Source organism: Podarcis tiliguerta (assembly GCF_965153285.1).
Source record: "Podarcis tiliguerta genome assembly, chromosome: 8".
NCBI classification, from domain to species: Eukaryota; Metazoa; Chordata; class Lepidosauria; order Squamata; family Lacertidae; genus Podarcis; species Podarcis tiliguerta.
In genome coordinates, this window is record NC_139541.1 from 16,719,986 (window position 1) to 16,738,953 (window position 18,968).

At 46.5% G+C, this 18,968-nt stretch overlaps 2 protein-coding genes across 11 annotated transcripts in view; one reads left to right on the forward strand and one right to left on the reverse strand.

Annotated features, from left to right (window-relative positions):
* The window catches only part of NOC2L (NOC2 like nucleolar associated transcriptional repressor), a 120,551-nt gene that overhangs the window by 62,359 nt on the left and 39,224 nt on the right, over positions 1 to 18,968 (reverse strand). For 2 of the 9 annotated variants that reach the window (XR_014514462.1, XM_083453872.1), the window contains exons 1-3: positions 6,974 to 7,121; positions 5,265 to 5,444; positions 3,024 to 3,198 (exon numbers count right to left, since the gene is read on the reverse strand). Coding sequence is in view for 4 of the 9 variants with exons in the window: in XM_083453872.1 (XP_083309998.1) it covers positions 3,024 to 3,198; positions 5,265 to 5,444; positions 6,974 to 6,993 (375 nt within the window). In the remaining 5 variants the exon portion in view is untranslated. Of the gene's footprint in view, positions 1 to 3,023; positions 3,226 to 5,264; positions 5,445 to 6,973; positions 7,207 to 13,681; positions 13,832 to 18,968 lie in introns of those variants that run through there. The other 7 variants (XR_014514463.1, XR_014514466.1, XR_014514464.1 and 4 more) reach the window with 5 other exon arrangements.
* KLHL17 (kelch like family member 17) overlaps positions 10,128 to 18,968 on the forward strand; it is a 36,871-nt gene continuing 28,030 nt past the window's right edge. Inside the window, exon 1 of one of the 2 annotated variants that reach the window (XM_083454013.1) lies at positions 10,128 to 11,222. The gene's annotated coding sequence lies outside the window, so the exon portion shown is untranslated. Of the gene's footprint in view, positions 11,223 to 11,963; positions 12,067 to 18,968 lie in introns of those variants that run through there. The other variant, XM_083454014.1, reaches the window with a different exon arrangement.

Sequence of the window (18,968 nt, forward strand, 5' to 3'; positions counted from 1 at the left end):
ACATTTTCATTAATTTCAATGGGACTATTCCAAGTAACATTTAGCTGAGCACCACCCAATGGGTCTAACCTAAGTAAGGACTTTTTAATTTTTTTTACTTGTGGAAGGAAGAGTTATTGTTTTGTTGCGTTTTAACTATTTATTTTTGCTTTTACCTTGTATTTTTATATTGTGAACCACCCTGCAATCTTATGATGAAGGGCGATATATACCGTATTTTTCGCTCTATAGGACGCACTTTTTACCCTCCAAAAATGAAGGGAAAATGTGTGTGCGTCCTATGGAGCGAATGCAGGCTCCGCCGCGACGCGCCGGTCCTGGAAGCCGGAGGAGGAACAGAAGGGTCTCCTTCTGTTCCTTCTCCAGCTTCGCTGAAGGGCGCTGCACCTTCTCCCTCTCTGCGCTGCGCCTCTCCTGTGAAGGAGAGGCGCTGCGCAGAGAGGGAGAAGGCGCAGCGCCCCTTGAGCAACGCGCCTGTTGTGCGAAGCCGGAGGAGGAACAGAAGGGTCTCCTTCTGTTCCTCCTCCCGCTTGGCAGCAACGCGCCTGTTCAGCTTCGCTGAAGGGCGCTGTGCCTTCTCCCTCTCTGCGCAGCGTCTCTCCTGTGAAGGAGAGGCGCTACGCAGAGAGAGAGAGAAGGCGCAGCACCCCTTGAGCGACGCGCCCCTCATGCGAAGCGGGAGGAGAGACAGACGGAGACCCTTCTGTTCATTCTCCAGCTTCGCTGAAGGGCGCTGCGCCTTCTCCCTCTCTGTGCAGCGTCTCTCCTGTGAAGGAGAGGCGCTACGCAGAGAGAGAGAGAAGGCGCAGCACCCCTTGAGCGACGCGCCCCTCATGCGAAGCGGGAGGAGAGACAGACAGAGACCCTTCTGTTCATTCTCCAGCTTCGCTGAAGGGCGCTGTGCCTTCTCCCTCTCTGCGCAGCGTCTCTCCTGTGAAGGAGAGGCGCTGCGCAGAGAGGGAGAAGGCGCAGCGCCCCTTGAGCAACGCGCCTGTTGTGCGAAGCCGGAGGAGGAACAGAAGGGACTCCTTCTGTTCCTCCTCCCGCTTGGCAGCGACGCGCCTGTTCAGCTTTGCTAACGGGCGCTGCGCCTTCTCCCTCTCTGAGCAGCGTCTCTCCTGTGAAGGAGAGGCGCTGCGCAGAGAGAGAGAGAGAGAAGGCGCAGCGCCCCTTGAGCGACGCGCCTGATATGCGAAGCGGGAGGAGGAACAGAAGGGTCTCCTTCTTTTCCTCCTCCCGCTTGGCAGCGACGCGCCTGTCCAGCGAAGCCGGAGGAGGAACAGAAGGGTCTCCTTTTGTTCCTTCTCCAGCTTCGCTGAAGGGCGCTGCGCCTTCTCCCTCTCTGTGCAGCACCTCTCCTGTGAAGGAGAGGCGCTGCGCAGAGGGAGAGAAGGCGCAGCGCCCCTTCAGCGACGCGCCTGTCATGCGAAGCGGGAGGAGGAACAGACGGAGACCCTTCTGTTCCTTCTCCAGCTTCGCTGAAGGGCGGTGCGCCTTCTCCCTCTCTGCGCAGCGTCTCTCCTGTGAAGGAGAGGCGCTACGCAGAGAGAGAGAGAAGGCGCAGCGCCCCTTGAGCGACGCGCCTGTCGTGCGAAGCGGGAGGAGGAACAGACGGAGACCCTTCTGTTCCTTCTCCAGCTTCGCTGAAGGGCGCTGCGCCTTCTCCCTCTCTGTGCAGCACCTCTCCTGTGAAGGAGAGGCGCTGCGCAGAGGGAGAGAAGGCGCAGCGCCCCTTCAGCGACGCGCCTGTCATGCGAAGCAGGAGGAGGAACAGACGGAGACCCTTCTGTTCCTTCTCCAGCTTCGCTGAAGGGCGGTGCGCCTTCTCCCTCTCTGCGCAGCGTCTCTCCTGTGAAGGAGAGGCGCTACGCAGAGAGAGAGAGAAGGCGCAGCGCCCCTTGAGCGACGCGCCTGTCGTGCGAAGCCGGAGGAGGAACAGAAGGGTCTCCTTTTGTTCCTTCTCCAGCTTCGCTGAAGGGCGCTGCGCCTTCTCCCTCTCTGTGCAGCACCTCTCCTGTGAGAGGCACTGCGCAGAGGGAGAGAAGGCGCAGCACCCCTTGAGCGACGCGCCCCTCATGCGAAGCGGGAGGAGAGACAGACGGAGACCCTTCTGTTCATTCTCCAGCTTCGCTGAAGGGCGCTGCGTCTTCTCCCTCTCTGCGCAGCGTCTCTCCTGTGAAGGAGAGGCGCTGCGCAGAGAGGGAGAAGGCGCAGCGCCCCTTGAGCAACGCGCCTGTTGTGCGAAGCCGGAGGAGGAACAGAAGGGACTCCTTCTGTTCCTCCTCCCGCTTGGCAGCGACGCGCCTGTTCAGCTTTGCTAACGGGCGCTGCGCCTTCTCCCTCTCTGCGCAGCGTCTCTCCTGTGAAGGAGAGGCGCTGCGCAGAGAGAGAGAGAGAGAAGGCGCAGTGCCCCTTCAGCGACGCGTCTGTCCTGGCTTCTGCTTTAGCCCTGCGCAGCCTCTTTGGGCAGGGGGAGCCTTCATCCCGCTGCCCTGAAGAGGCTTGGCACGGTTACCCAGAAGCCAGAACAGCCACACTGTATCCCAGAAGCCAGTTCCCTCTTGCTGTTCTGGCTTCTGGGGTTCAGAATAATTTTTTCTTGTTTTCCGCCTCCCAGAACTAGGTGCGCCCTATGGTCCGGTGCGCCCTATGGTGCGAAAAATACGGTAAGTCAAATAAATAAAATGATTAGTCTCTTGTTACAAAAATCAAGCAAGCCTGTATCCAAGCAACTCATGAAAAATAAAGAGTCAAGATGAAGCAAAAAACATAGAATGGCTTAAAACAAAGCCATTACAAAGACCCGTAAACAAACCCAATGAAGCAGCAAAACCTCAGCAGCAGAAAGCAGGAATAAACTGAAATATTCACCATAATCTGTCAAATACCATGGGGAAGAGCGAGGTATTCAATGGGCACTAAAATTATGTTAGGGGTGGCACTAGGTGGACCTGATGCAACTGTCCAAGAGCATCACTGAAAATCAGTTTATATATTGTTTTTTTAAAACAGAAACAAATCACCTCTAGCTTTTCAGGCAACACGTGAAGCCCATCCTCTTCATCAGAGCTATCGGAGGCATCGAAATTCAGCAGCGTGCGGTCGTTTTCTTCCAAGAATTTGTAAAATTCCGGATCCCGTTCCTTCAACCGGGAGAGCTGGTCTTTGTGTTGGGAAGCCCTCCCTGTCTTCGGTTTCCTGATCAGGGGAGAGAAATTGTGGTTTCTTTAAAGTAAAATAAAAATCAAGAGCTGACTTTGAAAGTACAGAGATTTAGAAACAATTGCTTATAACTTGGATATACAGTGGTAGCTCGGGCTAAGAACTCAATTCGCTCTGGAGGTCCATTCTTAACCTGAAACTGTTCTTAACCTTAGATTAGTTTCAACCAGAACCAGGGCCTTTTCAACACTGGCTCCGGCCTGGTGGAACGCTCTGTCTCATGAGACCAGGGCCCTGCAGGATCTGATTTCTTTCCGCAGGGCCTATAAGACAGAGTTGTTCTGCCAGGCCTTTGGCTTGGAGCCAATTTGATTCCCTCCCCCTCTTTCTTCTTCCTTTCTCCTCCTGTGATAAGGCTGCATTTTAATGTTTCAATATTTTAATGTTGTATTTTAATCTTGTTTTTAAGTTGTATTCATTCAACTTGTTTTTATTATTGCTTGTTAGCCGCCCTGAGCCTGGTCTTGGCTGGGGAGGGCGGGGTATAAATAATAACAATAATAATAATAATTAACCTGAGGCACCACTTTAGCTAATGGGGCCCCCCACTGCGCAATTTCTGTTCTCATCCTGAAGCAAAGTTCTTAACTCAAGGTACTATTTCTGGGTTAGCGGAGTCTGTACCCTGAAGCGTCTGTAACCCGAGGTACCACTGTACATTTCAGGGGTTTGGCACACAACCGTTTGGAATTGTAACTAATTTAAGAAGAGCCTGGCTGCTGGATCAGGCCAAAGGCCCATCTAGTCCAGCATCCTTTTCTCACAGCAGCCAACCAGAGGCTTATAGGGAACTTGCAAGCAAGACCCAAACACAGCAGTACTCTCCTGTCTCTAACTGCGCAGGAAGAGCACAGTCGTTGTGGCTAGAAGCCAATGATAGCCTTAATCGCCATAACTTTCTCTAATCCTCTTTTAACGTTGGTGACCATCACTGCCTCCTGGGAGATCAAGTTCCATAGTTTATGTGCTACATGGAGTACTTTAAAAATCTGCCCTGAACCTTCCAAGATTCAGCTTCACTGCATGTCCACAAATTCTAATGTTATGGGAAAGGCAGAAAATATTTCCTCTGCCCACTTTCTCCATGCCATGCATAATTTCATAATCTTATGTCATATCACCTCTTATTCGCCTTTCCTCTATCTTTTTTAAATTTCAATGGGTCCCCTCTAAGTACATCTGAATATAGTCGTGCCTTGGTTTTCAAACAGCTTAGTTCTCAAACGCTTTGGCTCCCAAACGCCGCAAACCCAGAAGTGAGTGTTCCGGTTTGCGAACTATTTTTGGAAGTCGAACGTCCAATGGGGCTTCCACAGCTTCCAGTTGGATGCAGGAGCTTCCTGCAGCCAATCAGAAGCTGTGCTTGGGTTTCCAAACGTTTTGGAAGTTGAACGGACTTCCAGAACGGATTCCAATTGACTTCCAAGTTATAGTTACAATGGAGAAAATTATGCATAAATTGCCATTTTAACAAGGGCTAGAACCACCCGACACTTTTTATGACTTGGTGTTCTTTCATTACATATACAGCGGAACCATCATTTTCAAGACGACTCTTGTCACAAGGCTGGCAAATCTGGAACTATATTTGATAAATTGATAATGCTGATAAGTCTTTACTTGGGCTTTTTTTTTTACCCATGTGCAACTGAACTCATTCTACATGCCTATTTTATAGATTTGTTTTTCATCTTCTAATTTTCATCTGTTGCTGTAATTGCTCTCTGTTTTATATACATTATAAAATGAAATAACAAAACATTATGGGGGGGGAGCTCTGAGTAAACCATAGTTGGATATCATTTATTTTATTATTTATTTGAACAATTCATATACCCTCAAACTACAAGAGTTTCCAAGCGCTTTACAAAGATGCAATATATAAAATAAAAATTAGCTAAAACTATTACTCTAATGCACTGTACTTCAAATGTTTTTAAAACAAACAAAAAATATTTTCTGTGGTTTGTTTCGTACATTTCAAAATGTAATGAAAAGCATTTTAGAAAATTCTAAAAACAAGGAACGTTTTCCTCTCTTACTTTTCCACAGCTTTCGATTTTAGCCCTCCTTTCTTCTTGACGGGGGCCTTCCCACTCTGGCTGAGCTTTTTATGAACCCCATCCTCTCTGGAATTCAAGGCTTCCTCCTGCAACTCGTCATCCGCGTCAGAATCAAATCCGGAAGTCAGGAACTCATCCACACTCAGCTCAGCGAGTTTTCTGTTCCCAGGGAGGCAAGGGACAAAATAGGTAAACAAAAGACACAGAACAGTTTCAAAAAAAGAATAGAGGTGTGAGCCTCGCTGGAAATCTGCCTTTCAGATGTCAAGAGCATAATCCAAGGACCATAGCTCAGGATTGAATGGCCACAGGCCTGGGCAAACTGAGGACTTTCCTACCTCATTCTTTCAGTTGTAATGGTCTGACTGCACTGGCTACTGATCATTATTTATTAATTAAATGTATTTATTTAAATTATGTATACAACAACAATTGGTTTCAATGCATCTATAGGGTTTTTTTTTCTGTCTGTCTGGTTGTAAGTCACTTTGGGTTGCTTTGGGCAAGAGAAAGCAACTAACAAACTTAAAGAACTGTGAGGGGAGAGAGACATTCTGCTGTTCATCAGGCAATGGCTTTTTCCACCTGCCCTGCCCCACCTTTCAGCCCTAGCTAGAAGCCTTTCCCAAACCATGACTTTTGAGTACAGCAGAAAGAGCTGGGAAGAGAGAAATTCAAGGATATTTCAAAACAATATATTTTATAAGTTATGAATCCTTGTTTCTCAATTTGATCCTTCTACATGGTTTTGCATGTTTTCTGGTGTTTCATGCATTGCGACTTGGAAGTTATTTTCATTATCGTTTAGCAATTGTATCAGATTAGTTTCTGGGTTCAATTCAAAGGGCTGGTTTTGACCTATAAAACATTATGTGGCCCAGGACCCCAAGTACCTCAAGGTGACTGTAAGTTGTTTTAAACAGTTTTTAACATTGCGTGTTAATTGCTGTAACCCACCCTGAAACCTAGTAAGAAATCTGCTGGGTCAGACCAATATAGTTCAGCACTGTTTCTCAGGAAAAAAAGAAAATAATTCCTATTGTGTTTAATGAAAAGAATTCCCAGCTTTTTAAAAAAAGTATATTACTTGTATTATTAGTGTTGTTGTTACTGATTTATCTGTATATCTACTTAAGGCCAAAGCAGATTCCTAAGCGAAGTATAAAAACCCAATTACGTAAAGATTAAAATATGAGAACCTATAATTAAAACACACGATATAAACAACCCCATAAACACTGATCATGAAGACACACAAGTAACCAATTCCAATAAAAACAGATCCAGGGATTAGAAGATGAGAAATTGTTCCATTAACTTCCCAGGTGTTCCTTGCAGCCCCACGATTTAGGGAAATCCGCAAAGACGCGTAGCGGAAACGAATGAGAACTTCCATTACTCTCTTTCTCCATAGACCGAATTACCGCAAACCATGCAAACCCTCCAAGGGGACAGCTGGGAGATTTATTGGGAGCGAGCACATTTGCAAAGCTAAGGTTGGACCGGTCCGGTTTCAAAATGGAAGCGGGACCGCGTGTTGAGATTGCTGCATTGCTTAAGGATTTGGGCTCGACGACCCTCGGGGATCCCTTCCAACTCTACCATTCTATGATACTGTTCATCTTCTACAAAAAGAGCTAGCTCTGTTAAACGCCTGCGAGGCTACCTGGCTGCAAAGCCACACTCACCTCTTGCTGGAAGCGGCCATGCTTGCGCTCGCGCCTCCGTCCGCTCCCAGCGGCAGCAACGTGGTCCGGGCACTTCCTCTCCCAAAATGCAACAGTAGCAAAGAGGAGGGGGAAGAAAGAGGAGGAGGAGACTGGAAGGGAAGCCGGCCCCGGTTGATCTTTAGGTTCACGGGCCCGGCGAGCAGAGGGAAAGAAACGGAATCAGGCTTTGAACAGGGCACGAAGCGGGCGGGCGCGTTTGCGCGCGCGCACACACACAAAACCGATTCCGGGGAAATGTTGCACCGTTGAATTTCACAGCTTGGAGTTATGTGCGCGCGCGCGAATGTTTCTTCTCTCGCACCCACCGCAGGCTCTCTGAGATATTTAGAGGTCCCAAGGGACTGTTGCACGAGTGATAGGGAACGGTGGGGACTCGCCCGAAGTAGAGCTTGAGAGACGTAGTGACTGCTGTGCAGAACACGCATTCAAAGCATATCCCTTCCATACCCAAAGAATCCCGGGAACTGTATACCCCTTGCAGAGCTACAGTTCCCAGCACCCTTAAGAAACTACAGTTCCCAGGGCTGGTGTGGGGCTAAGACGTGGATCTTCTAAAAGGCATGGGTAGGCAAACTAAGGCCCGAGGGCCGGATCTGGCCCAATCGCCTTCTAAATCCGGCCCGCGATTTCACATGAGTAGAATCCTTTTATTTCAAATGAATCTCTGGATTATTTATGGGGCCTGTCTGGTGTTTTTACATGAGTAGAATGTGTGCTTTTATTTAAAATGCATCTCTGGGTTATTTGTGGGGCATAGGAATTCGTTCATTTCCCCCCACAAATTATAGTCCAGCTTCACCAAGGTCTGAGGGACAGTGGACCGGCCCCCTGCTGAAAAAGCTTTCTGACCCCTGTTCTAAGGAAACTGTAGCCCCCCCCCCCTCCGAATGTAGAAGTGATCAATTTCTCCCTTTGAGAGTGGAAAAGGAAGTTGAGACTAAAATATATGGGAGATCTTGCTGCACTGGAAAAAGAAGCCCCTTTCCGGAGGAAGGACAGACATAGGAACATAGGAAGGCACCTTATACCAGCTCAGACAATTACGGCCATCTAGCTATGTTTTGTATTGTCAATGCTGACTGGCAGTGGCTCTCCAGGGTTTAAAACCGACAGGAAGTCTCTCCCAGCCCTACCTGCAGATGAACCTGGGATCTTCTGCATGCAAAACAGAGGCTCTGCCACTGAGCTATGACCCTACCCAGTGGGAGCACAGAGCAGTTGGCAATACTGTATCTCATGATACAGAAAAAGGGGTTAACAACACTGAAACTACATATACAAAGCAACAGTGCTGGCAAGAAGGCTGGTTACATTTCAAAGGTATATAGGTGAAAAGATAATATGTTCACCTTGCTTGTGCCTAAGTGACGCCAACATGGTGGGCAGCAAAAGGATGTGATTTAGGAGAGAGTTTCGTAATCAGAGGGGCCACTGCTGAGAATGCCCTGCCTTCCATCATCCCTTTCCCAGCAGAAGCTAAATGGAGATAACAACCAGGGCATCCCTTAAAAGGTAAAGGTAAAGGTACCTCTGCCTGTACGGGCCAGTCTTGACAGACTCTAGGGTTGTGCGCCCATCTCACTCAAGAGGCCGGGGGCCAGCGCTGTCCGGAGACACTTCCGGGTCACGTGGCCAGCGTGACATCGCTGCTCTGGCGAGCCAGAGCCGTACACGGAAACGCCGTTTACCTTCCCGCTAGTAAGCGGTCCCTATTTATCTACTTGCACCCGAGAGTGCTTTCGAACTGCTAGGTTGGCAGGCGCTGGGACCGAACAACGGGATTCGAACCGCCGACCTTTCGATCGGCAAGCCCTAGGCGCTGAGGCTTTTACCCACAGCGCCACCCGCGTCCCTTAGTGGATCTTAAATGACTGATAGGGCGGTACTTGGGGATATTTTTGTCCTTCTGCAAAACCCTGTGGTCTCCCTTGTGGCCTGCTGATATGTTCCACTTGTATCTGGGTTGGTGCTGTTTTTGCTACATAAGGCTTGGCACTCACCATCTGGACATCAGAAATAGAGGGAATGGTGATACAGTACTTGGCATTTACATTTTGTCCACAAATGCTCATGCCACTAAAAGTCTTTTAAAAAGTGCCCCAAGACTCTATTATCTTCCTGCTTTATTCCCCCCCCCCCAATACTTACAACAACCCTGCAAACTATTTATATTGCAGATATGGGATAGTGAAGCTGTGTATACACTGCACCTTTAAAGCACATCCGAAGGACATTATTTCACTCAAAGAATTCTGGGGACTGTAGTTTGTTAAGGGTTGCTGGGTATTGTAATTTAGCAAGGAGTGAACTACAGTGCCCAGAATTCATTGAGGGAAAGAATATGCTCCCAATGTGCTTTAAAGTTATAGTGTGTACACAGCGTGAGAGACAGTAGCCTAAAGTCCAATCTTATGCATGCTTGTTTTGCAAATCTGTGGAGAAGAGGATTTATTGTACCTGTTTTTTAGTCTGCAGAGAAGGTAGTGTAATATTTATGCATGGAATTCTCTCCCAATAGATATTACCTTAGATCCCTCTTTGTTATCCTTCCACCAGCAAGTGAAGATCTTCCTATTCAGACAGGCCTTTAAAAACTAAGGTGCAGACGATGCTGATCACATTTGTGGTTCTGAATGTGTTCTGATATATTTTTATTATTTATTTTTAACATGTTTGTGTTTCTTACTTTGTATTTTATCATGTTGTTTTTAAATGTTTTTAGCCACTTTGAATCTCAACTTAAGATAAAAGTGGTGTATAAATATGTATAATAATATGAATAATAATAATAATAATAATAATAATTTGTTTATATATTTTGGATGGATATGTAACTTTGGACCATATTGGGCTTTGGCTAGAAGCAATAAAGTTGGCAGTGAATCTTATATCTAGAGTTAAACATTTTGGGTTGTATCCAGTTAAATTCTACTGTACCCATTGAAATGAATGGGTACAGGTCTTTTATGACACTGAATAAGAGTGGTGTTGAGTGTCTTTATGCCCCATTATGTGTCTTTTCATGGCATCATAGAATTGTAGAATTTCATAGAATTCTGGAACTGTAGACCTAAATGCAGAAATATTTTCCCCAAGATGGGGAAACCCCATGACCCTGAGATTAAGAGTCTCGTACTCTACCAGCAGAGATTTTGCCTGCTTAGGTTCAATAGCAATCTTTGCCTGACAAGTGCTCAATGCAAAGGAGGCATTTTACCAGTGTGGAGTAGCCATAAAGCTCTCTAAGTGACCTTGGGGCAACCTCTCTCTCTCAGCCTAACCTACCTCACAGGATTGTTGTGAGGATAAAATGGGGAGGGGGAGAAGTGTGTTCAGGTCCTTTGGAGAAAAGGTGGGATACAAATGTAATAATAAATAAATTGTCTTGAACCGTTTTAAATAATGTTTAATATTGTGTTTTAGTATTAATATTGTATTTTAATTATTGTAGAGGACCTTAGAGTGAAGGGCAGGTATTAAAATGTAATAATAAACAAACAAACATGGGAGTGGTCCAAAGATGGGCTTCAGGGGGCACAAAAATGGGTTTGTTTTGTCCCCGACGCAATAAAATTAAGTGTATGCTTTCCCTCTTTTTGCATTTTTAATGCATTTTGTTTCCTTTTTATTGTTTCACTTTATTTTGTTCAATAAAAAATATTTTCCATAAAATGTCTGCAAAATGTGCGTATTTGCTTTAAGTGATTTTTTTTTCTGGGGAAGGGGGTCCATAGCTTTCCTCAGATCCTCCAAGGGGTCTGTGACCTCAAAAAAGGGTTGAGAACAGCTGATGTAAAGACACTTTGCTGTATCCCCAAGGAACAGTCTACACAGCACGACCCACCGTTGCAAAACTGCAGAGCGGGCGGCGACTTTACACACACACCAGCACAGACACACAAATCTAACAAGCCTTCCTTTTGATTATTGCTGTAGAGCCCAGGGTGGGGGAAAGTGCTGGTGTTTTTTCCACTGTGAAGGGAAGCAAAGAAAGACGGACCTGATATGTGCAAAGAGAAGAGACACTAAGGAAGGAGAGAGGAGTATAATCCAGCGGGAGGCTTTTGCCGCTGTTAGCAATCGCCCCATCAGCTGGGAAAAGCGATTTTTGCACCGGCTAACTTTTTAAAAAATCCATCAATCTGGAGAGCAAAGTGCCTGACCACGGAAAGCACCTTTGCTTTCTAGCCCTGGAGGTGTCAACTGGGTGAGTACGGTCTTTTATTCACAATTCTCTGCATTTATTAATTATTATTATTATTATTATTATTATTATTATTATTATTATTATTATTTCTAACGGGGGAAATTCATAATAGAAGAAAGCACCGGTTCTGAACAAGAGAGGCAGATTATTTACAGGATTGCAGCCTAAACGTGGGTCCATTGCAGATGTGTGTGTCTCATTTTATTGTATAATTTTATGTGCTACCTGCAATGGCTCCACTTGGAATTCTCACGCAGCCTGGGTACCGCATTTTGCAGGACCGGGAAGGTTGGCGGTGCATCTCAAACGCACACTTTTGCACGCAGCCTGCCCGTGCGCTTCCTCGAGAGTAAACCCCAGGGTCATCAGCCGGGTTTTACTCCCAGGAAAGTGTGCCTAAAGCTTCCAGCCTCGCCCCCGTTTCCCCCGCCTCTTCCCTCTCTCTTCCCCAGTGAAATGGGCTGGCTTTCATTTATCCTTTGTTACTCTTTTTGAGTTTTCCTTGCGCACACACAAACCCAGCCTGGCTTGTTTGATGGAAATAGGATGGCTGCGTGCGATTGCAAGCGATTGCCTCGCTTTGCGCTAGGCGCTGTACGATTTGAGACGACAGCGAACAACAATGCAGCCACCACAAAATCCTTCATTTGTTGTGGCAGGGGAGGAGGATCTCGTTATGGGCTGCACGTTTCCAAGAAACTGCGGCTCAAATAATCTGCTGCAAGGCGTCGATCGGATGGGGCAAAGCACGGGCCGCGATCCCGCTGCTGGTGAGGGTGATCGTGTTGCGGTTGGAAGCTTTTGAAGACACGCGCTGGTGTACCGGCGAGGGGGGTTATCTGAGGTGACTGCTGTATTTCAGACAACTGCAGTCTAGCTCTCGCTCCTTTAATTTAATGTTTTTGAAAAGAGCCGGATTTGTCATTGTGGGGTGCAGCGGGTGCACAACCCTTTAAAGGAAGTGAGTGGCTACGGGGGGGGGGGGATGGGATGCAGGTTTTGCGTGTGCGCGCCTTCCCCCCACCCCCGCCCCGTTCCCAAATGCTCCAGTTGCAGTATCAGAAGCCTGCATTGCTGCTACCCAGATCAGTTTTGTATGTGTGTATTTTTTTTTTAATTTAAGGAGGCTATCCGAGTTTGCATATCCTGGCAGGATCCCGGTGCTGCAAATATATACAGTGTATATCAAAACAAAACTAATTCTTCCACCAGCCCCATCTGAAAACTAACGTACTGCCTATTTGCTTTGCGTTTTCAAAGACAAATATGACCATTTATAAAACCGGGACTATCAAAAGATCGGGGGTTGGGACGAAAAAATGTAGCTCCTCCTTAACTTTTTTTTTTTTTGTTAAATCGCCTTCCACCTGGTCCGTTTACATTTGCGTCAATTTTAGCCCTATGGAAAGTGGGGGGCGGGCAGTGGAATATGGACACAAAGGAATCTGTTTCTTAGGCCATCCGGAATATGTTTGCACTTTCTTCCTGACTGCACCCTCCTCTCTAGGCTGGGAATGCAAGGGAGAGATGTAATAATGCAAATCATGAGAAAGTATTAGCTGGGGAAGCACTAAATTGCATACTCCCCCCCCCCCCCATTAAAATTTGACATTTTGTAAGTCTTTGTTTTGGCCTGGCTCTTTGCAGAAAAAACTCCTAGTATATAAGAGCACTGAGAAGGGAAGGGGGCACCCAGCCAATCCCACCCCCTTTGTGAATGTACCTGCATGGCAACATGTGTTGATCGCATTCACATGTTAGCATTTGAGTCAGATATTAAGCATACGGTAAGTATGGGAGAGAGATTACCCCCTCTAGAGGGAGGGTGTAAACTGCAATGCAAAACTGACCTTTTTGTGCATGGAGGGGGGGGTGTTCCTAATTGTTTAATGCATTCCACCCACCTTATTTGCTTCTGTTTTTAAATGATAATAATAATTATTATAAAAATAAATTATGTGCATCTTCCTTTCCTGTGCTACATTTAAGAAAGCATAACTCAGTCTTTCAGAAGCAATGGTTTTGTAACTCTCCAGCAATTTTTTAAAAAATCATTGTAATAAAAGAGTCATACCCAGTGTCCTGTGAGAGAGCTGTTAGTCTACTATTGAGAATGAAATTTTAGCCCAGTGCACCCACGCACACAGGTGATGGCCCATTGCATCTCTGCATGAATAGCTGTTCTGGGCTTCATTTTATTCCAGTCGGCCTACACTGAATACAGGTAATTTTTATTTTCAACACAAGGTGTAATTTGAGCATTCAGTCACCCACACTACAAATATAACAGAATTACCTGCCTTCAGAGGAGGGTCCCATTTGTGTCCCTGTGTGAGTCTCTGGTCTGAAGTTGCCTTCTTCCAGTCAATCTTCCCTGTTACAGATCCTTCTGCCACATCTCATGATCAAATGAGACTGGTTCATTTACTCTCTTTCAAGTAGTGATTCAGGAAAATTACCTGCCCTGAAAAAGCTGACTGTTGTATTTCTGCATGACTGCCTGTTCTGACCTTGCCTCCTTCCAATCCATCTCTCCTGACAGACAGGTAACTTTGTGGCCTCTCTGAATCAAGTGCAGCTGGCAAATTCACTGGGACATTAAAATATCCCTAATTAAAATAAACAATAAAGCAAAAAATTAAAAAGCATAACAATTTAAAAAAAGTTAAAACGAATCAGAAGTTCAGTTCAGTGGAATGCTTGCCTTAACAGGTATTTATTCAGTTACTCTCATGGTAGGAAGGCTAAGATGAATTGCCTCTGCTTTTAGGAGGCTGCCTGCTGAGTCTCTGTATGAGTCACTGCTTTCGCTCTGCTTCCTTCTAATTAGAGGGCTCAGTCTGAAACATATGGAGTAGACATTCTTGCACAATCCAAAACTAAACTGCTGGTCATTTTAATTCAGACTTTGTGGGATGAAAAATGAAATGAAGGGTATCTTTCCCCAGGTGGGGATAACATTTCATTTCTTGGTATCCTAGGCGAGATGCCTACTGACAGTGCTTCAGAACCCGTGCATACCTATTGCAGCATAACTTTACCACACTGTTCAACAGTGGAACAGACTCCATAGGGAGATGGTGGACTCTCCTATCTTGGAGGTTTTTGAGTAGAGGTTGGATGGCCACCTGTCATGTATGCTTTAATTGAGATTCCTGCATTGCAGGGGGTTGGACTCACTAGACGATCCTCAGGACCCCTTTCAACTCTACAGTTCTCTGATTCTATTACATCATGGTAGAAGCCCCATTGTCAGAGCACCACACAAGAATGAGTTGCTCTTTCTGAGCCTCATCTAGCAATACTTGGATGTGGTACAGAGGTTCTTGGCTCCAGACCAGACTTCACCAATCTGGTGCCCCCCAGATGTTCTAGACTCCAGCTGTCACCGGCTCAGCCATGCTGGCCAGGGCTCATAGACATTTCAGTCCTAACCATCTGGAGGGTGCCAGGCTGGTTGAGAACCACAGAATTTTAGAGCTGGAAGGAACCCCATCAAACTGTCTGCCCAACGCCAACCCTGCTGGGTGCAGCAGCAGGCTTTCTTCCACTGTTAGGATGACAGATGGTGGGGGATGCAGGTTGGAGCATGACCCCGGAACTGGGCCCATTTTGCTCAGCACAAGACTCGTAATCTTAGGGTTGTGCGTTTGAGTCCCATGTTCAAGTTCCCATGCATTCCTGCATTGCAAGAGGTTGAACTAGATCAGGCATAGGCAAACTCGGCCCTCCAGATGTTTTAGGACTACAACTCCCATGATCCCTAGCTAACGGGACTAGTGGTCAGGGATGATGGGAATTGTAGTCTCAAAACATCTGGAGGGCCGAGTTTGCCTATGCCTGAACTAGATGACCCTTGTGGTCCCTTCTAACTCTATGATTCCTCTAAGAGAGGAGGGATGATTAGGCACCAATGCAGGCACCTCTTTTTGTCGAATTTCCTGCAGCATCTGTGAATTCCTGATTTTATTTTATTTTTGTTGTGCTATTGATGTAGTTGCCACACAGCAGGAAGAGAAAGGAAGGCATTGCCTAGCCTCCGAGGAGCTTAGAACACAAAGAGAGTTCATTCCAAGCCAACTCAACTTAGTAAACAGAGTCTAACACAGGAGCATAGGAAGCTCCTTATACCAGAGCAATCTATCCTAGCTTAGTATTGTTGACATGGGGGGGGGGTGTGCTTTTGGCCCTCCAGGTGTTGTTGGATTGCTAATCCCATCAATGCCAACCATTGATCATGTTGGCTGGGGCTAGTGGGAATCCAACACCATCTGAAGGGCCACAGGTTCCACGTCCCTATTTTTAATCCATCTTAGTAAAAGCCAGAATTTTAATACAGGGATGAGGAACCTCCCATCATCCCTGGACTGTTGGCCATGCTGGTTTAGGCTGATGGGATTTGGGGTCTAACAACATGGTCTACGTCTACCGGCAGGAGTTATCCAGAGGTTTCTGAGCAGAGGTTTCTGTGGGCAAATTATGTGCCCTACCACAGGGGTGGGAAACCAACTCCAGCCTGAGGGCCACATTGCCTGATCGACAACCTTCAAGGGATGTGTGTAGGACACTGGCAAGTGGGACCAGGGACAAAAGCAGTTGGGCCAACAGTGATGTGTCTTACCTTTGCAGAGGAGACTCCATTCCAACCTCTCAAAAGGTAGAAGTTTAGAACATAAGACGAGCCTGCAGTATCAGGCCAGTGGCCCATCTAGTCCAGCATCCTGTTCTCATAGAGGCCAACCATTGTGGCTTGTAGCCATGGAGAGCCTTCTCTGTGAATATATCTAATCCTCTTCTAGAGCCATCCAAGTTGGTAGCCATTCCTGCCTTCTATGGGAGCAAGTTCTATACTTTTAACTCTGAAGAAATACTTCCCTTTCTCTGTCCCAACTCTTCAAACATTCAGCTTTCTAGCATTACAAGAGAGGGAGAAGAATTTTCCTCTATTCACTTTCCATGCCATGCAAGATTTTATAATACTTATACAAACAAATCTCTCTCTTTCTCCATCCAGGCAATGCAAGAGGCACCAGAGTTTAGGGACTCTATTCCAGCCACGCAAAAGCCCTTAAGGAAGGTGTGAATCAGGGCTGGGAAAGCGTGTCACCTGGGGAGTCCCGAGGGCCAGACTGAGAGAGCTAGGGGGGCACATTTGGGCCCTGCACCTCAGCTCCACTATTCCTGCTCTATACCACAAAGCTGCAGGCCCTTCCTTAAGCTCCATCAACGTTGCCCACAAGCCAGTGGGAGGCAGCCTGTAGGATTGAGGAACTGGATCCGTGTCTTACAGCAAAAGCAGAGAAAGGGTTTTGCAGCACCTGAAAAGTGTTGCTTGCTTTCGTTATTAAAATGTTTACATCTCACCTTCCCATCAGTACCCCTTACGGCACCAAATTAAAAATCTAAAAGCAAGCTAAGGAAAACAAAAAACAAAAAAACCCACACAAATTAAAGCAATTAAGAAGACAGCCAACAACAGATGGGATGAAAGCAAACAATAACTCAGCGGAAAGAACAATGGGGTTGCAATCTTATGCACACTTGTCTGGAAGCAAGTCCTGTTGAGCTCAGCTGGGTTTCCAGATGTGCATAAGAAGAGCCCTGAGGCTAGATCAGGCCAAAGGCCCAGTTGATCCTGTGTCTTGTTCTCGCAGTGGCCTTCCAGATGCCTATCAGAAACTTGTAAGCGGGTCCTGAGCACAAGAGCAGCACTCTCTGCACTCGAGACTCTGAGGCTGCCACTGAGAGTGGGAGTAATACATAGCCATCCTAGCTAGTAGCCATTAATAGCCTATCCCTCATGAATTTGTCTAATTTTAAAGTTATCTAAGTTAGTGGCCGTCACTGACTCCTCCTAACTATGAAGTACTTCATTTCATCTGGCTTGAATCTTACAACATTCAGCTTTTCTGGACATCCCTGAGTTCTAATATCACAAGAGAGAGAGAAAAAACTTCTCCTCTGTCCACTTTCTCCACCACCCCTATTGTGTCCTCTCTTGCTCACCTTATCTCTAAGCTAAGAAGCCCCAAACATTGTGACCATGCCCCATAGAGGTGTTGCTCCATCCTCCTAGAACATTTTGGTGGCTCTCCATGCTCTTTTCTGAACTTTTTATTGGTCTGTATGTGGGTGGCGCTGTGGGTTAAACTACAGAGCCTAGGACTTGCCGATCAGAAGGTCAGCGGTTCAAATCCCCACGACGGGGTGAGCTCCCATTGCTCGGTCCCTGCTCCTGCCAACGTAGCAGTTCGAAAGCACGTCAAAGTGCAAGTAGATAAATAGGTACTGCTCTGGCGGGAAGGTAAACGGCGTTTACATGCGCTGCTCTGGTTCGCCAGAAGTGGCTTAGTCATGCTGGCCACGTGACCTGGAAGCTGTACGCCGGCTCCCTCGGCCAGTAAAGCGAGATGAGCGCCACAACCCCAGAGTTGGCCATGACTGGACCTAATGGTCAGGGGTCCCTTTACCTTTTTATGCATCCGCTTGCAACCCACAGGCATTCTTAGAAAGCTGCATTCTGGGTATTCAAAATGCGAGCAGCGAGTTTGAACAACTGGGCCTCTCTAGGGCAGGTGTCCCACATTTCTGGTGACTCAAAATACTGGGGAAAGTTCAATTATCTTTATTTTGTCTCCCCTGTTTATACCTGCCTCCTTTCCCTTCTGGTGTTACCCTATGTCAAAACTTAGGCTCTAAACCTTTCAATGCAGGAGCTGACCTCTTATATTTTGTAAAGTGGCACACACAATAAAGTAATCACAATGCGGAGTTTTGTTGACTTGCTAGAACCCAAAGCAGCCTGCTCTGTAGGCCTGCCAATGCCTTGATCCTCCCTGTGCATGGCTTACGGCACCTGTTGCCTTTGCCCGATTATGTGGACTGATTTTAAGCACCAGTTTGGATTTGAAGGCCTTTGGTTCCATGAAATGCCACACTGAACCCAACGGCTGGCATTGGAAGCTACCTGTGTTAGCAACAGAGAGGGTGATTAATTTTGTGGCTTGCGTCATGTCCTTTGAAACAACCAGGACTATTTTTAGGACGGCTTGGTTTGAGGGCTGCAAAAAAGAGATAGCGGATTTGCTTCCATAGTACACTATAGACTTGAGCTCTCAACCAAGATGGAAGGCTTAGCTGTTCAACACTACCTAAACCAAACAAGCAGACCTGATGGGTAATATTAGGACTGTGGGGCTAGAACATGCTGAATAACAGAATAATAAACTGCCTCTGAGCGTATGCAGAATATATTTCCATTGTTAATGACTGTGCACGGTAAAGCTAAACTATGGTTCTAGATAAACCACAGTTTGTTGTGACATCTGAACCCAGACAAACAGTGATTAATCTTAATTGTAGATTACGAAGATGGCTTGTTTCAACAATGCATATTTAAGATTAGCCACAGTTTAGAGCTCAGAGGACACAGTAAACTGTGGCCCATTTAAAATAGAAACGGAAGCTTCCAATCTCTTCCTTGCAGTCGAACTGAAGAAGGGGAAGCCCAAGTCTTGCTGCAGCTTCTAATGCTAATTCATAGTTTAGCACAATCTTGCATTGAACAGCTCACCTAGTACTACAGACAACCAGGAATGTCATGCAGGTGAGTGAGGAGGCACAGACAGATCAAGCCATCCACCAGTCTGCTTGACTTCCCTGCTAGACACAGTGGACGGAAAGCATCTTAATACACAACACACCTGGAAATACAGTGGGCTAGTGGAAGAAGCATGGGTTGCTTTC